Below are 16,865 nucleotides of genomic sequence, written 5' to 3'. Positions count from 1 at the left end.
TCTGCAAATGTATTCCTAAGTTGAACTTAAACTAAACAAAACAAGTCTGTTTATATTTCTGAAAGCTTTATAATCTTTCCCAATAAGATTTTTAGATGTGTATAGATGGAAGATAGGAAAAACGTGTTTAGCAATAAAGCCACATTACTGAGAAACCTATGCAGAATGCCCCTAAATGGAAGTCACATCACTAATTTGTTTTCCTTCTTGACCTTACAGAGGAAGAACCATTAGAATCTACTCTCAGGTTTGATCCCATATTATATGTGACATCCTTAGCAACGAGCTAGGAAAATGATCTGAATTATACCAATAGGAGAGTTCAAGTAGTAGTGATCAAAGCATATGTACATGTGCTAGAAAGGAAGAAAATGCTTGCTCTACAGTGGTTTTGCCTAGGCCCAGTGTAAATGTACTTATCAAGGCAGATCTTTAATAAGCTACTGCACCTTTTACGTTACATTCAGAAATAAGAAATCAGGTGGAGTTATCAACTTGAATACAAGACTGAAAATAACCAACCCTAAACTACCTGTCAACAACAGTGCACTGGATTCAACAGGTGTGAAAGGCAAGGGATAAAACCAAACTGCTCTGGTAAAGAGAGAAAAACTAAGTGCAAATGCAAACCTTCATGTTAAAGGAAACCACAAAACATCAGGCATGTAGAGCATGTTTTAAAACTGAAAATAAGGTGTATTACATAAAATGGTATTTTTAACATTCCAGTTTTGGCCTTTTAAGGGGAATGGGGAGAGACTTAAGCCTATTGGGGAAAATGCAGAAAATGAGTGGGACCTAGAAAAGGGGGTTGAGGTGATGGGAAGTTAGGGAAGACCAAAAAAACAAATACATTCAAAATGGATTTAGAATCACTCTAAATCTATCTTCTCCAAAAAATGTTTTCTAAGTTGAGAGATTTGGTCAAAGAAGTTAATGACAATAAAAGCAACCGTTTACCTTAAAAAAGAAAGTATTTAAATGTAGATTAGAAATAAGCTGTCAAAGACTGGTCACTGACCAGACTGTAGAAACTGAAACTTAAGTGTGCTGTCAGTGATACATGGCAGAAAATTACTTCCAAAAATAGAATCGCCATGGGATTCAACATTAATAAAACTCTTAAGAAACAACTCTTAATGTTTTGTACTTACAGCCTAATATAAAAATGTTTCTACTCTTACTATAAAGAAATTTCAATTTTTAGCTCAAGTAAAAAATACTGCAGCTACATTTAAGTTTTCTAAGGTAAAACTTGAGAAGATACAGAATGTTCTATTCCAATATACTGGGCTCAAAACGAATTATACTTTTGAAATGCATCTAGGCTAGATTATATTCCTTACATAGTATCATTGTCATCAACATCTTCATGCTTTCTCTTCAATGGGTTTGATTCATTGGTCGTGTTCTGTGATGAAACCATGTTGGTAGTAATAAGAATATTTTTTGGCCCAATCATTGAAGGATTAATCAGAACATTCTGAACTCCAGTTGTTGCAGGAACTGTAAACAGAAGAAACCCACCCCAACTATAAACAACAGAATCCCAAACATGGTAAAAAGTATACAAGAAGCTGAATGTAATTCCAATACTAATTTCAGTAATACGAAGTACAATTATATCACAGAAGAAACTCAAGTAATTATAGTGCATGAAGAACTGATTTTTTAAAATACTTTATAAAGTACTTAAATGTAGCTAAGTGCAAAAAGTAAGTTTTTTTTTTGGGGGGGGAGGGAGGATCTTAACTACCTAAAATTTCAATTAGTACTCAGACATGGGAAACAGTGCACTGGATTCATTGTGGAACATACTAAAGGCACATGTTAGCAGTAAGGAATCAAGCTTCCTTTATAGGCCAATATTTTATATAAGTTGTTTACTCTGAGAAGTTAGGTTTCAGAAGATGTGAAATCTAAAAATATGCACTAATAAACAATGCTGTAACAAAATTCTTGTATTATTCCAACTTTATATATATCCCTCTAAGAAGTGAGTAAAGGTACAATTAAAGATATAATTTTCATTTGAATTTACATTTGTGTCTGGATTGCACACACATATTCACCTTGAAGTTGTCTTTTTCTTGAGCTTTAACCCTAAGTGTTTTGCCCTGTAGATGCCTCGATGACCACACTGAGTACTCCCTCCTTCCCCTTGAAAATGTTACATGTATGTAGAATTTCATACAATTTTAGAGGGCTGATAGGCTCCTCTTAAGAACCTCGATTTGCAGCATTCTTCCACCTTCTTGTCATGATATTAAACAATTTAACTCTTACTATAGGAGCACAAACTGTTCACTTATTAATCCCGGTTTTTAAAATTCAGAAAGAATATTTTAAAAGACACCTTCCCTGCCCCAAGAACATTACCTGGTTTGATAGGTGTGGACTGAGAAGGTGGAATCTGCACCGTAAATCTTTGGCTTGTCACTGACACTGGAGTTGCAACTTTATTTGGGACAGATACTGTTTGTGGGGCCGCTGTAGTTATAATTAACAGACCATGTTAGATGACTTAGACAGATTTATAGTCTGCAGTTCTTACCTTACCAGAAACTACCTTCAAAGCACAGAAAACTAATGAAAGGTAAGAAAAGAAATCATTAGAAATAAGAGCAAAGTAACAAGAAAAGTTTACAAGCTCAATAGTTTAGATGCTACAAAATTCAGCATTGTTTTGTGGTGAAGAATGCAGGCTCTCTGGAGCCTAACTGCTTGAGTTTGAATCCAGGCTCTCTCACTAGCTGAGTGTCCTTGAGCAAGTTATTTAATCTTTTTGTACCTCAGTTTTCTCATCTGCAAAATGGAGATAATAGTACCTGTTTCATAGGATTGTTTGAGAATTAAATATAATAACCCGTGTAAAGCTCTTAACAGCATCTGGCACATAGTGAACACTGAATTTTAGCTATTCTTACTACATGAAGCCATGAAGTTGAGAGCTTAAACTAGCAAAATAAAGACCTAAGCTTTCTACTAATTACCTTAGGTGGCACTTTTAATTGCTGTCACATGCTCAGAGTTAGATGATGTCTACTATGCCCATGAACCTAAACCAACATACCTTTAACAAAAGAAGCCTATCAAATACATCCCTTGGGGTCTGCAGGTGGGCATGAAAAACTTAACTCTTTTCTATACTCAGGGACTTGGAGCATAAGGGTTCTTGGAGATAACCTAGTCTAAACTCCTCCTCATCACCCAAATTCTACCCATTAAGCCAAGGTACAACTCAAATATCACCCCATTTCATAAAACTTTCCTTGATTTGCTCAGTTAGAGGTCTCCTGTCTCTGAAATTCCTTTAACACTTCACAGGAGTCTTATTTTAATATCTTGTCTCATTCGTTAGATTACAAGCCTTGATAACATTTATCCTTAAAAGCACATGGCTGTTGTGCCTTGTTCATAATAAGCACTCAACAAATGTTCGCTTAATGAGTTTTCCAAATGATAATGTCAAGACTGACATCATAGCTCTCTCTCACCTCAAAAAAATCATTTATAGAAACACATCTGTTCCTAGTTTTTCCTTTGGAGAACTCGTCTTTCCATATCTCCCTTCCCCCTGGAACCAGCAGTCTATCCAGGGATAGAGTTGCTGAAGAAACTACAACTATCATCATCTGTAGGGACAAAGAGGGAGAAAAAATCCAAATAGATGGAGAAAACCCAAAGGTACCCAGGAATCTTGAGTTCTAGTGCTTTCTCTCTCAAGTCCAGAAGATGAGGCCTTACTCTAACATATCACCCTCCCTATGCAAGTCTTTCCATGTATTAAGGAGTGGTTCAAAGAATTTGGTGAAGCTTAGTGAAGCAATGCAAGTTATTTTATTTTGTCAAGAAAATTCATAATATGTTTTCTGGGTCATTACCACAAGCAATTGTAAATGCATTGAAGCAGACACAGAGTTTAGGCTTTAAAATTGTACAGAGTAGATGCTTTGGCTTGTGCTTTATAAAGCTAATTTAAATTAAAAAAAAAACTTTAAAACCTGCATATTTAACAGGAGTTTTTAGTAGCACCCTCAGTCTAGATTTTTAAAAAATTTCTAAAGCTTGCACAACAAAGGTCTAACTAGGAATAAAAATCACAACTGATAACTAAAATTAGTTAACTTGCCAAACATGTATAACTGATTATGACAGCCCAGGGTTTTTTTAAAAATTAGTATTTACTTAAGTAATGTGAATCCAGATAAAACAGTATATTATCAAAAAGTTACAAGGAAACACAGATTATATATGTAAATTTCTATCCAGAAAGGTCACATGCAGGTAATTATAAGTATACAACTAATACTATGCCAAGCTGATTTTAAAATGCAGAAATATAAATGTACATCCTGAGAATATGAACAAATGGTCTACACACCTCAAAAATCAAATGGTGCTTATACTAAAGTTATTTGACAGCTATAGGATTCAAGTTATAAGCAATAAGAGTCAAGAAATTAATACTGGTCAAAGAGTAGGAGTTTTTTTCCGAAAATAATTTGCTTACTAGACTGAGAGAAATCCAGCAGGAGCATAGAAAAAAAAATCAGGAAATCTAAATCCATTATTTACTCTTTCCTTATCTAAACATTAAAAAGAAATCACAGCCCAAAGAATAGTTTCTAAATACCATTCTCCACTAAAAGGAACCAGGGCTCTATGGAGAAGTGGGTGATTCTAGAACTAAGTCAGGGAAAAAGGTAAGATGAGCCTAGAACATCTTGTTCCAGAAAAGTAAGGAATGCTCAAGGAATGATGGAGATCTGTCAAAAAGGGGACAGGAGCCAGCCTGGGCTGCTCTTAAGCTTTGTGTACATTTTAAAACTCATTTCTTTTGCCTGCATTCCTCTTGCCGGTTTATTCAGAAATTTCTTTAATTTCTGATAAGTAGACTACTGCCATTAGTGTTTAACTACTTCATTTGTACAGTAGACAGAAAGAACACAGTTTAGAGTAAAATGCTGTTTTTGATATCATACCAACAATGTTGGGCTGATACATCCAATTCTATACTCATTTGGGATCAGCTAGTCCTTCTAACTTTCTCATTCTGAAATTTGATAAAATATATGTTTATAGCTTTACTGGAGGATGAGTAAAGGTATCAATGCAACACACGGGGATCTCTGACTCACCTTATGACTTGGATTATGGTTCAAAACCAAGAGCTGAGGCACTTCTTTATCAGCCAGAAAAGTTCCCCCTCTCACTTACCTATAGTAGGAGTGGTAGGTCTGCTACTAACAGCACCAACACTTAACCGTGGAACTAGTCTTCCTTGGTTAGGTCCCTAGGTAAAAAACAATCTAACTTTAATGTTGTTAAGATCTGACACCTAAATTTATCAGGAATGAAATTAGGATTATTGATGGGAATTATTAATGGATAAACCATGGCAAGAATTTCCTGTTTTACTTCTACCAGTATTCTAAATCCAAACTTAGGGTTTTCATATATATATATATATATATATATACACACACACATACACATATGTATGTACAAATATAAAAATAAAATCCTATATAGTATGTAAGTTTAAGGTAGAAACTTCCTTGAATGGAGATACCAGCTAATTTCCTTATGATTTTTAATCTTATCCTAACTAGCCAATATCTTAAACCAAAAAGAAAGAAACTCATACTGGAATTTCAGACAATAAAGGCAGCCCAGCGTGTAGAGAACTTTTTCAGTGGTGGAACCCTTCCTGGAGAGCCTCAGATCATATTTCAGAAAGCCATCCCAATTCCTGATGGTGTATCATTTACTGTGTTATCAGGCCTGACTAAAAAAAACAGTATAATGGGAAGATTGGGAGTTAGACCTGACAGTCAGTTCTACCTTTGCTACTAACTCCACAAATGAGTTCAGTTTCCTGATGTGAAAAATGAGTATTAGGTTAGATGAACAATAAAGTTCCTCTGAGCTCTAAAAATCTTGGATCCTTCCTTTATTTTGTATTTTAACATAATACCTAATTACAGAAGTTGTATTTACAAGGCAGTAAATTTAAAAAAAAAAATTGTGAAGAATGAGAATTCCAGAACACTTAATTGTGCTCATGAAGAACCTGTACATAGACCAAGAGGCAGTCGTTCGAACAGAACAAGGGGAAACTGCATGGTTTAAAGTCAGGAAAGGTGTGTGTCAGGGTTGTATCCTTTCACCTTATTCAATCTGTATGCTGAGCAAATTATCCGAGAAGCTGGACTATATGAAGAAGAACGTGGCATCAGGATTGGAGGAAGACTCTAACAACCTGCGATATGTAGATGACACAACCTTGCTTGCTGAAAGTGAAGAGGACTTCAAGCACTTACTGATGCAGATCAAAGACTACAGCTTTCAGTATGGATTGCATCTCAACATAAAGAAAACAAAAATCTTCATAACTGGACCAATAAGCAACATCATGATAAACGGAGAAAAGATTGAAGTTGTCAAGGTTTCATTTTACTTGGATCCACAATCAGGCCCATGGAAACAGCAGTCAAGAAATCAAATGACACATTGCATTGGGCAAATCTGCTGCAAAAGATCTCTTTAAAGTGTTAAAAAGCAAAGACGTCACTTTGAGGACTAACGTGCACCTAACCCAAACCATGGTATTTTCAGTTGCCTCATATGCATGTGAAAGCTGGACAACCAATAAGGAAGACAGAAGAAGAACTGATGCCTTTGCATTATGGTGTTGGTGAAGAATACTGAATATACCATAGACTGCCAAAAGACTGAACTAATCTGTCTTGGAAGAAGTACAACCAGAATGCTCCTTAGAAGGAAGGATGGTGAGACTCTGTCTCACTTACTTTGGACATGTTATCTCAGGAGGGACCAGTCCCTGGAGAAGGATGTCATGCTCGGTAAAGTAGAGGGTCACTGAAAAAGAGGGACCCTCAAGGAGATGGACTGACACAGTGGCTGCAACAATGGGCTCAAGCATAACAATGATTGTGAGGATGGAGCGGGACCGGGCAGCATTTTGTTCTGTTGTAATAGGGTTGCTATGAGTCGGAACCAACTCGATGGCACCTAAAAACAACAAATTTAAAACATTCCTACTAAATTTATCTTAGCCTTCATCTACTGCGTTATCTGTGAGGTACATGGGTGCTTTTTAAAAACTGCCCTATAATATCCCTTCTTTTTAAAAAGTTGACTAAAAATTCTTACCTTTTTAATTAAGGACTTCAGCCTATAGTTTGGAGCTGTTAAGCAGTATCTGTCAGGTGGCAGTCTAGGTCCTGCATATGGCTTAATCAGTGGTAAAGGGGTTTGATTTTTCTGCCTTGCAATATCCAGTAAAAACTAAAAAAAAAAAATCCTTATTAGAATCACAATTTCAAAAATTATAAGTACAAATAACTTCAAATAAAAGTTTGCTCACATCTCTTGGGGGAGGAGAGGTAAAAGATTGGTCAGCACGACACTGGATTGCCAATCTCACATCATCTGCATCAACGTTAGGTTTTTTAGCATGGCTTGAATAAATTTTTGCATCATCCAGAATTGTAGTCACATATCCTTTAGGCATAAAACAATTTTTCTTAGACAGGAAAAGATTTAATATTTATGACCACTTTTCTTAATAAAAGGTTCCACTAATTTCTAGAAAGTATGAATTCTGGTTTTAATATCTAATTGTCCTATCTATATGATCAACTTTAAACAGGTATCACAGTATAAATTCTACTGTCTCCCAGCTTGAGCTTATTTTTACTGCTTTAGGCAGAATTCTATTACATTAACTATTAAAATAATTTGGTTGAAAATACTGTCTTGCCAAATTCACAAGTTAGGCAAAGTTTTGGTGTTTTGTTAACTTACGGAAAGCAAATTCCAACATTTGATTTATAACCCTTGGTTCATACTCTGTAATTCCCATATCCTTCAGGATCTGTGCCATCACCTGTGGATTCAAATAAAAACACCAGATGCATAATACAGACATTTGAAATCAAGGCTGGACAGAAGGAAGTATTTATTTTATGATACATGTCCCCCTACTCTGGGCTCCAAATTCCTACTCATCCTTTTCCTCCCAAACGAGTGTCTTGATCACACCAAATCACGGCGAACGTTCTTTGCTGGAAACTTTTTTTTTGCGGGGGGGTTAGGGGCGGGGGCAAAGAAAAAAAAAGGCCCTGTGTTGGCTTTCCCAGCAGAGGGATGGGTAGGGCTGGTTGTCATTTTCGGGCTGGCTGTCATTTTCGGATGTGGCAAAGGGGGAAACTAAGCATCAGAATCCTGGACGCGGAGAGTCAGGGCTCATGGATCCCTTGAGAGCGATAAGGTAACAGGGCCCGAGGCACTGGAGACAAAGCCCTGCGGCCGGCCTGCGCACTCCTGGAGAACTATGATTTACCAAGGGGGTTCGGCCAGTTTGGCGGGAGAGTGCTTCAGGGGCCAGGGCGCACCCCAATCTCCCACTCCTAGACGTCCCGGCAGGGCTGAAGCTGGCACGGGAGCCCGCCCTCCAGCCGTCTGCCTGGGCTTGACTCCCACATTCCGGGCTGCGCTGAGCTTCGTGCCCCACATCTCATCCTTCGCACTTACCAAGGCATCTCTCGGAGCGTTCTTGGGAGTCGCCATCTTGCTCGACTCCATGTTATCCAGGCAGTCGTCATCCGGTGATAAAGTGCAGTTGGCGGGCTCCTCATCCAGGCTCCACCCCTGGGTGGGGGTGCAGAAGGCGGGGTTACCGCGCCAAGGCCCGGCTGGCGGCCGTTTTACAACAGCTGGGGGTCTGTGGAGACTGATGGAAACTGGGCTGGGCGAGAGCCTTGAGCTCGGGCACCTGAGAGAGCGGGGGCCCGCCTGGGAGGGTTGAAAGACGTGAGTAAGCCTTCTCTGCTCGGCCCACACTGCTCTCTTCTTGCTAGGGGTGTTCCAGTTGCTGGGGGCAAAACACGTGTAAAATCCTAGAAGCTCGTCTTCCTTGAGCTAGTCTCAGGAAACGTGCACCAAATGGGCCACTATCATCTTTTCTGTGGTCTCTCCTCACACCTTCTCTGCTACCACCCTAGCCACTTCCATCTCCCTGGAATTCCTGTAGAGGCTCTGCCTCCACCCTACCCCTATGTTAGGGTTGCCTGATAAAATACTGATTACTCAGTTACATTTGAACGACGGAGACACAACGAGCACATTTTTAGTGTTAGTATGTCCCAAATATTGCACGGGACATACTTATACTAAAATATTATTGTTTATCTGACATTCAAATTTAACTGAGCATCTTATTTATTAGCTAAATCTGGCAACCCTACCCTATAGCCTGCTCTCCACCAAGCAGGGCTTTGGTCAGCTCTTGTCACTGAAAGCCGTACCACGTGGTTGCACACGATGAATGTAATTAACATCACTAAATTAATTGTACATGTAAAAAATGTTGAAATGGCAAATGTTTTGTTATATATATTTTACCACACACACACACAGAAGCCCTACCATGGTTGCCCATTTCACACTGATGAAAAGATAAAGCCTCTGATGGCCTGCAAGATTCTCGGCTGGAATTCCTCCCAGCCTTGTCCCTGAGCTGTTTTCCTCACTGTCCCTCTGAAGCCTACACAAGGCCCTCACTTGCCTCCAGATGGCCGGAAGTGTCGTGACTTTCGAAAATCATCCATCCAGCCCGAGTGACTTGAAAATGTACCTCAGTTAACCATCTCTGGCTTAAAGTGTCCCCCAAATATCTATGTATTACCCCCCATGCCCCACAATCCATCAACGCCCTAGCGTTCTCCATCTCAGGAAAAGGCACCATGACCCACTCAGGCCGGAAACGGCAGTCAGCCACGTTACCGCTCTTTCCGTCACAGTCTCCATTCAAGCTAGCAGCAAGCTCTGCCAGGGCTACCTCCCAAAGGTACACCAAATTTATCCCCGACTCTGCATCTCAATCTAAGTACTACCATCCTAATAGTCCAAAGCCAACAGCATTACTCACCCAGACTACAGAAATAGGCTCTAAAATAGCGCTAACTCTACTCTCCCCCCCACCCTCCATTCTTCGCACAACCAGAGGAATCTCTTAGTCATAAATCAAATCATACTCTTGCTTAAAACCCCATAATAGCTCCCTGACTGAAAATAAAATTCATACCGATTTCCGGGCTTAGTGAGCCCTTCAGTTTTGGGTGCCAGCTTACCTCATCGGCCTCATCTGTAACCGCAGTCCACCAGTCAGCCATCTTGAACTTTCGGCAGTTCCCGCAAGAAGCCGTGTTTCTAACACATTGTTTCCAATGAGAAAACTGATTTCGGATATGCTTGGCAAGTGCCTTTAACCACTTTTAGCATGGCAAACTTCTATGTAAAACAAATAATCTTCTAAATAGGTAATATATGCACAGGGTACAAAGTGAAAAAAAATATAAAAGAAGAAACAAGGATAAAGCCTGTTCTCCAGACACTCGTTTCCCTTTCACAGAAGGGACCACTAGTTACCAGTTTCTTGTCTATGCAATTTACAAATATTACATGTTTATATTTTGTTCCCCCATCCAAATGGTAATATACTCTTGGGGCACCAAAACCAAACCCATTGTCAGTCGACTGGATTCAGATTTATAGCGACCCTATAGGACAGAGTAGAACTGCCCCATAGGGTTTCCAAGGCTGTAAATCTTATGGAAGGAGGCTGCCACCATCTTTATCCCATGGATCAGCTGGTGGGTTCCAACTCCGGACGTTTTGCTTAGCAGCCCGGCACTTTACCGACTGCGGCCACCAGGACTCCTCACTATTGGGGTGACCAATCTTTAAAGAGCCAACCTGGGACACACCTGTCCTAGGTGAAAAAACCTGTAACATATAGTAAATAATTATACACATATGTGTCATTACTTTAGTACAAAACAAAAACTAAATGTTTGTTTGAAATTATATGTATTTCTGTTATTTACTTTTCTGTTTCATAGATACTATTATTTAAGCAAAACAATAGGACTAGTTAACAGTGGCAATTAATTGTTAGGTGCCATGGAGTTAGTTCTGACTCATAGCTACCCTATAGGACAGAGTCGTAGAACTGCCCCATAGGGTTTCCAAGAAGGGGCTGGTGGATTTGAACTGCCAACCTTTTGGTTAGTAACTGTAGCTCTTAACCACTGCACCACCAGGGCTCATAGTAATTAATAGTAGGACTAATTAATATGTATGAGAAAAATATAACAATAGTTTTATAATATTTTCACCCTCTATCACAGCAATTTAACTTTTTTTTAACTCTTTATCAGCTATTTAAAATTTTGTAGGTCATATTATTGTGTATTCTTAAGATTCATAAATGTAAGACTTTCAAAAAGAGAATGTAAATACAATAAGACAGAATAAACAAATATCACCTATATTTAATAAAAATTAACAAGTATGTCTCTTTTGGTTCCATGGTACACTAAGGTATTTTTACTCTTTGTTTCCTTTTCCAATAATACTTCTATGAACTGCCTGCAGTCTTTATGACATCCTCCTTTTATTTTATGTAGTGGTAAAACTAAATATAGTCAAACGTAAAATTCACTTTGACTTGTATCTCTGCTCTTATCAAGTGCACATTAGGCTGATTCTTGGTGTAATCAAGCTAAATATCCTCTCAACAAAAGTGTTTGAGTATGGACTTCTTAGGATTTTTACTTACTAGCAACAGCAGGTTTTTAGACTTTAGGAATTAGTTCCCACCTCTCCAAAAATGTCCATCCATTATGAACTTGTCTTGGTAGACCAGCTGTTAGTCAGTCAGGCCCTTTGCATCTGTACATTCATCATATAGGCTGTCCATAACTAAAATGTCCATCACTTTTGAACACTCTGAAGCACATTAGATATCACCATAAGGTAAACCTCTTTCTAAGGAAAAATGGTTTTAAAGCACAGAGGTTATTTGAACATGTGAAATTGAAATTGGATTCCAAATAAGTTACAATTTTAGTAAAGAAATGAACAAGTCTTGTTTAACTTGAGTACTTTTTTTTTTTAATTCTGAAGCAGTCTTATTTCTAAAAATTGAGTCTTCTTTTTCTGTATGAGGTTTTGTTGCAACCTACGCATAACATCAAACAACTTAGGTGTAGTTAATCCTTTTCTAGCTTCCTTATGGCTTCTTCAAAGATCATCAGTTTTGGAGAAACAGCATATAAATCTGTTTTATTGTAATCCTTTTCTCCATTCTCATCCTCAGTGTATTTCCAAATTAGAAAAGGACGTTTTTCTTGTCCCACATTTTGATAACATGAGTTTACAGCAGGCCAACATTTAATATTTTTTCTGTGACCAGTAACAATGATAACCATCATATAGGGTACATGTCTGTTACGGATTGAAATGTGTTCCCCCAAATATGTGGCAACTTGGTTAGGCCATGATTCCCAGTATTGTGTGGTTGTCCTCCATTTTGTAATCTGATGTAATTATCCTCTTTGTTATAAATCCTAACCTCTATGATGTTAATGAGGCAAGATTAGAGGCAGTTATGTTAATGAGGCAGGACACAATCTACAGGATTATGCAGTATCTTGAGTCAATGTCTTCTGAAATATAAAAGAGAGAATTGAGCAGAGAGAGAGAGAGGGACTTCATTACCACCAAGCAAGAAGAGCCAGGAGTGTAGTGCATCCTTTGGACCCAGAGTCCCTGCGCTGAGAAGCTCCAAGACCAAGGGAAGATTGATGACAAGGACCTTCACCTAGAGCTGACAGAGAGAGAAAGCTTCCCCTGGAGCTGGTGCCCTGAATTTGGACTTTTAGCCTTCTAAACTGTGGGAGAATAAATTTCTGTTTGTTAAAGCTATCCACTTGGGGTATTTCTATTATAGCAGCAATAGATAACTAAGACAATGTCTAAAGGAAGTTATCGCCTTCTATTTTTATAAATTAAAAAATCTCACTAGATGCTTCTGTACATTTTAAGGAAACTTTTCAGTGACCAAAAACTTTCATTATGAAAGCCTCAATAGCACAGGTAAACAATTTGTATCCCTTCTTAGCCTTATTGTGTACAAAGAGTGCAGGACATTTAGCAGGTAAGATCTTTTCATTTTCAGAGTTTATAGACTGTATGTAATTTGTCAACATTTATATTTCCATTGTCTGCTGAATAGGAACATAAATTAAATCTAGTTTGTATTTGGACAAGATATCAACCATCTTTTGTTTTATGTTTTCTGTGGTTTTATTAAAATTTTCATAGAATTCAAGAAGACTATTTGAAACTCCATTTTTCAAATCAAATTCCTAAGAGCTAGAAGGAACTTTTTTTTTCTTGTTGCTATGATTTGACAAATCAATTCATAAACTTGTAGAAAGTATGATCATTGGTAAGGTCTGACAGAATCAACTCTACACTGTAAGACGCCAACACATCTATTATAAAAATTTCCCAGTTTGTTTGCCCACAGGACATTTTAATGGCAACCTCTGTATCAGGGAATGTAACTTAACTCAGTTTCATACAACAATCAAGGGAACTTCACAATGATGTGTGTTTGTTTATACGGTATCCCAAAGCTAATTCAAAGGCTGTTATTTTTGGCTGAGTATTTATGTCTTTTTGGGAGATGAGAAAAGTTTTGATTGATTTAAAAGTAATTTCCTATCTTATCCCAGACTTTTGAGATTTAGTTTCCATATCCCTTTCTCCACCATGCCCAATCCCATATTCTTTTTTTGCATATTATGCAGTATGCTCTATTTTGATTACTTATTTCCCTAATCCAGTTATGTGTCCTTCCATCTGTCATTAAAGTAACACAGTTGTTTAGCCTTCTTTTTGGGTGATGCCTAGGTAATACTGGCATTGGTATTGTAATCATTCTCGTGTTATAGTCTGAATTCTTGGGAAACATGGTCACACTATTCATAAAGTTGAAAATTAAACCAGCTCAATCTTGATACAAAGCACAACAGTTAATCTACAGGCAAAGTCAGAGATGGACTGTTAACTCTCATGATTACAACACGCTTAAGTTGCACACTTAAGTGACATCACTCAAAGTGATGCAATGATGGATGATCCATTACTTGTGAATGGCAAATCGTGATTTCCGACATCAGTGGTAGAGGGAAAACATCTCACTAGTGACAGCAACTATGCCACATACATTTCACATTAACAACCGTGTTGATTTCAGCCCCTATTTTGGAGGGCTACTGTATGAGCTTTGTACTTTTCCCCCAACTGTCTGCACCCATCACCCCAAAACGAGACTTTTCGTGCTCCAGGACAGAGTTTCCTGGGAATGGAATTTTCAGTGCTAAAAGCAGGACAATTCTGGACAAACCAGGAGAGTTGGTCCCCCTATCACTGATCTGCATTCTGCTTAAAATTTCTAAAAATGACATCTTGAAGAGCTTTCCATATCAATACCTATAGAACTACCTCATATATTTTTTTAAATAACAATTTTACTGAGATATAATTCATATACCAAACAATTCAACTAAGTGCATACAAATTGGTAGGTTTTAGTATATTCACAGAGTTGTGCAACCATCACTACAATCAATTGTAGAAAATTTTCATTACCCCAAAAATAAACCCCATACCTATTAGCAATCACTCTCTATCCTCCCCCCCAAAAAAAAACTCCCTCTAATCTACTTTGTCTCTATGGATTTGCCTATTCTTGACATTTCATATAAATGGAATCATCCATTATATAGTCTTTTACATCTGTCTTCTTTCACTTAGCATAACGTTTTTGAAGTTCATCCATGTTATAGCATATATTAGTACTCTGTTCCTTTATATTGCCAAATAATATTCCATTGTATGGAAATAGCACATTTTATCCACTCATCAGTTTATGGGCATTTGGGTTGTTTCCAGTTTTTAACTATTATGAATAATACTGCTATGAACAATTATGTATAAGTTTTTGGACATACGTTTGCATTTATCTTGTGTATATACTTAGGAATGAAATTGCTGGGTCATATATATGGTTAAGTCTATATTTAACCTTTTGCCACACTTTTTTTTTTTTTTTAACATGAACCATATTTTAACCAAACGTCTACTGCTAGAATTTTAGGATGTTTCCAACCTTTTGCTATTACAAGCAATGCTGCAACAAATATTCCTTTATACATGTTTTTACATACATATGAAAACATATTTGTAGGATATATACCTAGGATCATAGTGACTGGGTCAAAGGATAGTTACATTTGTAATTTTGAATGATACTGCCAAATTTTCCTTCAAACAGATTGCACTAATTTATATTCTCACTAAAATATGATTCTCTACACCCTCAACAACAGTTTTTTTTTTTTGCAAACCTGATAGAGGTGAAAATGGTAGTTTAATATTTTTAACATCGTTGACGTGCATATTACCATATTAATTTACTGTGGTTGCTGTAACACATTACCACAAACTGGGTGACTTAAAACAACAAAATTTATTCTGTCACAGTTTTGAAGGCCAGAAGTTTGAAATCAAAGTGTTGGCAGAGGCCCCAGAAGCTCTATGGGAGAATCTGTTCCTTGCCTCTTCCACCTTCTAGTGGCTGCCACATTTTTTTACTTTTGACTGCATTACAAATACTCCCTAAAAGATCCTTTAGCTAAAACTAGTGTAAAATGTGAGGAAATTAAAACTTTTCCCTTGTGGATCCACCAAAAACTCATTCCAGTTCTTCTCATATATTTCCTACTTCTTTTTCCCTCATCTCCTTTGTGTTTACTCTCAGAACCCTGTTCAACCACCATGGAGTCCTTACCTTTCCCACTTTCTTCTTCTAAATTTGTTGCACTACCTCAATTTCTCTTAAAATTGCAACCCCCACAAGAGAGGAGATCCTGACACCGATTTATGTACATATTAAGCCCTGATCATGTTCAGACCTCCATGCTATTGTTAAAGATTTACCATACCCCAGAGAAAAATTCATTAAAGTATTCAGAATTGTTTTTGGCACATAAAACCCAGATCTCCCTGACACCTACCAACTAATCCATATTTTGGTGGGGCCAGGAGATGCAAAAACTTGGTCAGAAAGGCTAATTGAAAAGACTTTGAAAATGACAAAAAAAGAATGAAATACATTTTACTCAATAAGGATAACTTAAAGCACATAACTCAGGGCAGGAACTTTTGGGAACTAAACCACAGGTCTTTCTTGCTAAAATAAATTGGACCTTTATTCAGTGTTGTAAGCAGCAAAATAATGAATCTGTAAGAGACTTTGGAGACCAGCACCTTTAGACAGTATTCTGGATTTGCACCTGATTTGACAATTTCAATGCCCTTTCCACTTTTTTGTTGATGTTGTCTTAGGCTATGTTCTCTAGAGAAGCAAAACCAGTAAAGCATATAAATATATATGTAGAGAGATTTATAGAAAGAAAATGGCTCACGTAGTTGTATAGGCTGGAACGTCCCAAGTCTGTGGGTCAGGCTGGAGGTTTCTCCTGATTTACTTAGGCAGAGGGGCTCGCGAACTCCAGATCAGTGGGTCAGACAGCAGGGCTCTGGGTCACAGGCTGAAAAGACCAACGAATCCCAAGATCAGCAGGCAAGACAGCAGGTAAGCTGTTAGCTCAAGTCCCAAGAACCAGAGGTCAGATGAAGAGGAGCCAGCTGCAGGATCCAGAGAGAGGGAAAGCCCACGAGCCTTGCTAGGAAGTTCACCTATACTGGATGCAGGCCACACCCCCAAGGAAATTCCCCTTCAACTGATTGGCTACTCACAGCAGATCCCATCATGGAGGTGATCACATTATATCAAATATCATCATGGAGGTGATCACATCACTATACGACTGCCAAACTACATCATAACTGCCAAACCACTGAGAATCATGGCCCAGCCAAGTTGACACACAGTCTTCTTTTTTTTAGTTTTTTTTTTT

General features: G+C 37.9%; 1 protein-coding gene across 2 annotated transcripts; it reads right to left on the bottom strand.

The window, feature by feature from the left end:
• Nucleotides 1–6: 6 nt before the first annotated feature.
• TAF9B (TATA-box binding protein associated factor 9b) lies at nt 7–8,630 on the bottom strand. 2 transcript variants are annotated; one of them, XM_004378892.3, is made up of 7 exons: nt 8,563–8,630; nt 7,834–7,915; nt 7,394–7,530; nt 7,180–7,314; nt 5,221–5,296; nt 2,380–2,490; nt 7–1,506 (listed from the first exon to the last, which is right to left on the bottom strand). In XM_004378892.3, exons 1-7 carry the CDS (start codon nt 8,611–8,613, stop codon nt 1,343–1,345), a joined length of 756 nt encoding a protein of 251 aa, XP_004378949.1. In that variant the 5' UTR covers nt 8,614–8,630; the 3' UTR covers nt 7–1,342. The 2 variants fall into 2 exon arrangements, with proteins under 2 accessions (XP_004378949.1, XP_023589385.1); XM_023733617.1 differs by lacking the exon at nt 2,380–2,490 and having other exon boundaries at nt 8,563–8,628.
• Nucleotides 8,631–16,865: the final 8,235 nt, after the last annotated feature.

Source organism: Trichechus manatus, unplaced genomic scaffold, assembly GCF_000243295.1.
Source record: "Trichechus manatus latirostris isolate Lorelei unplaced genomic scaffold, TriManLat1.0 scaffold00060, whole genome shotgun sequence".
NCBI classification, from domain to species: Eukaryota; Metazoa; Chordata; class Mammalia; order Sirenia; family Trichechidae; genus Trichechus; species Trichechus manatus.
Note: the sequence above shows the minus strand (reverse complement) of the source record. Positions and strands in the feature narration are given on the sequence as shown.

Bases quoted from the DNA above. Each gene is read 5' to 3' on its own strand.
- TAF9B (XM_004378892.3), bottom strand. From the start codon at position 8,613: ATGGAGTCGAGCAAGATGGCGACTCCCAAGAACGCTCCGAGAGATGCC. The intron at 7,916-8,562 runs GTAAGTGCGAAG...TTGAATCCACAG, and splicing joins ACGCTCCGAGAGATGCCTTG to GTGATGGCACAGATCCTGAA. The intron at 7,315-7,393 runs GTGAGCAAACTT...TTTTTTTTTTAG, and splicing joins CCTCTCCTCCCCCAAGAGAT to TTTTTACTGGATATTGCAAG.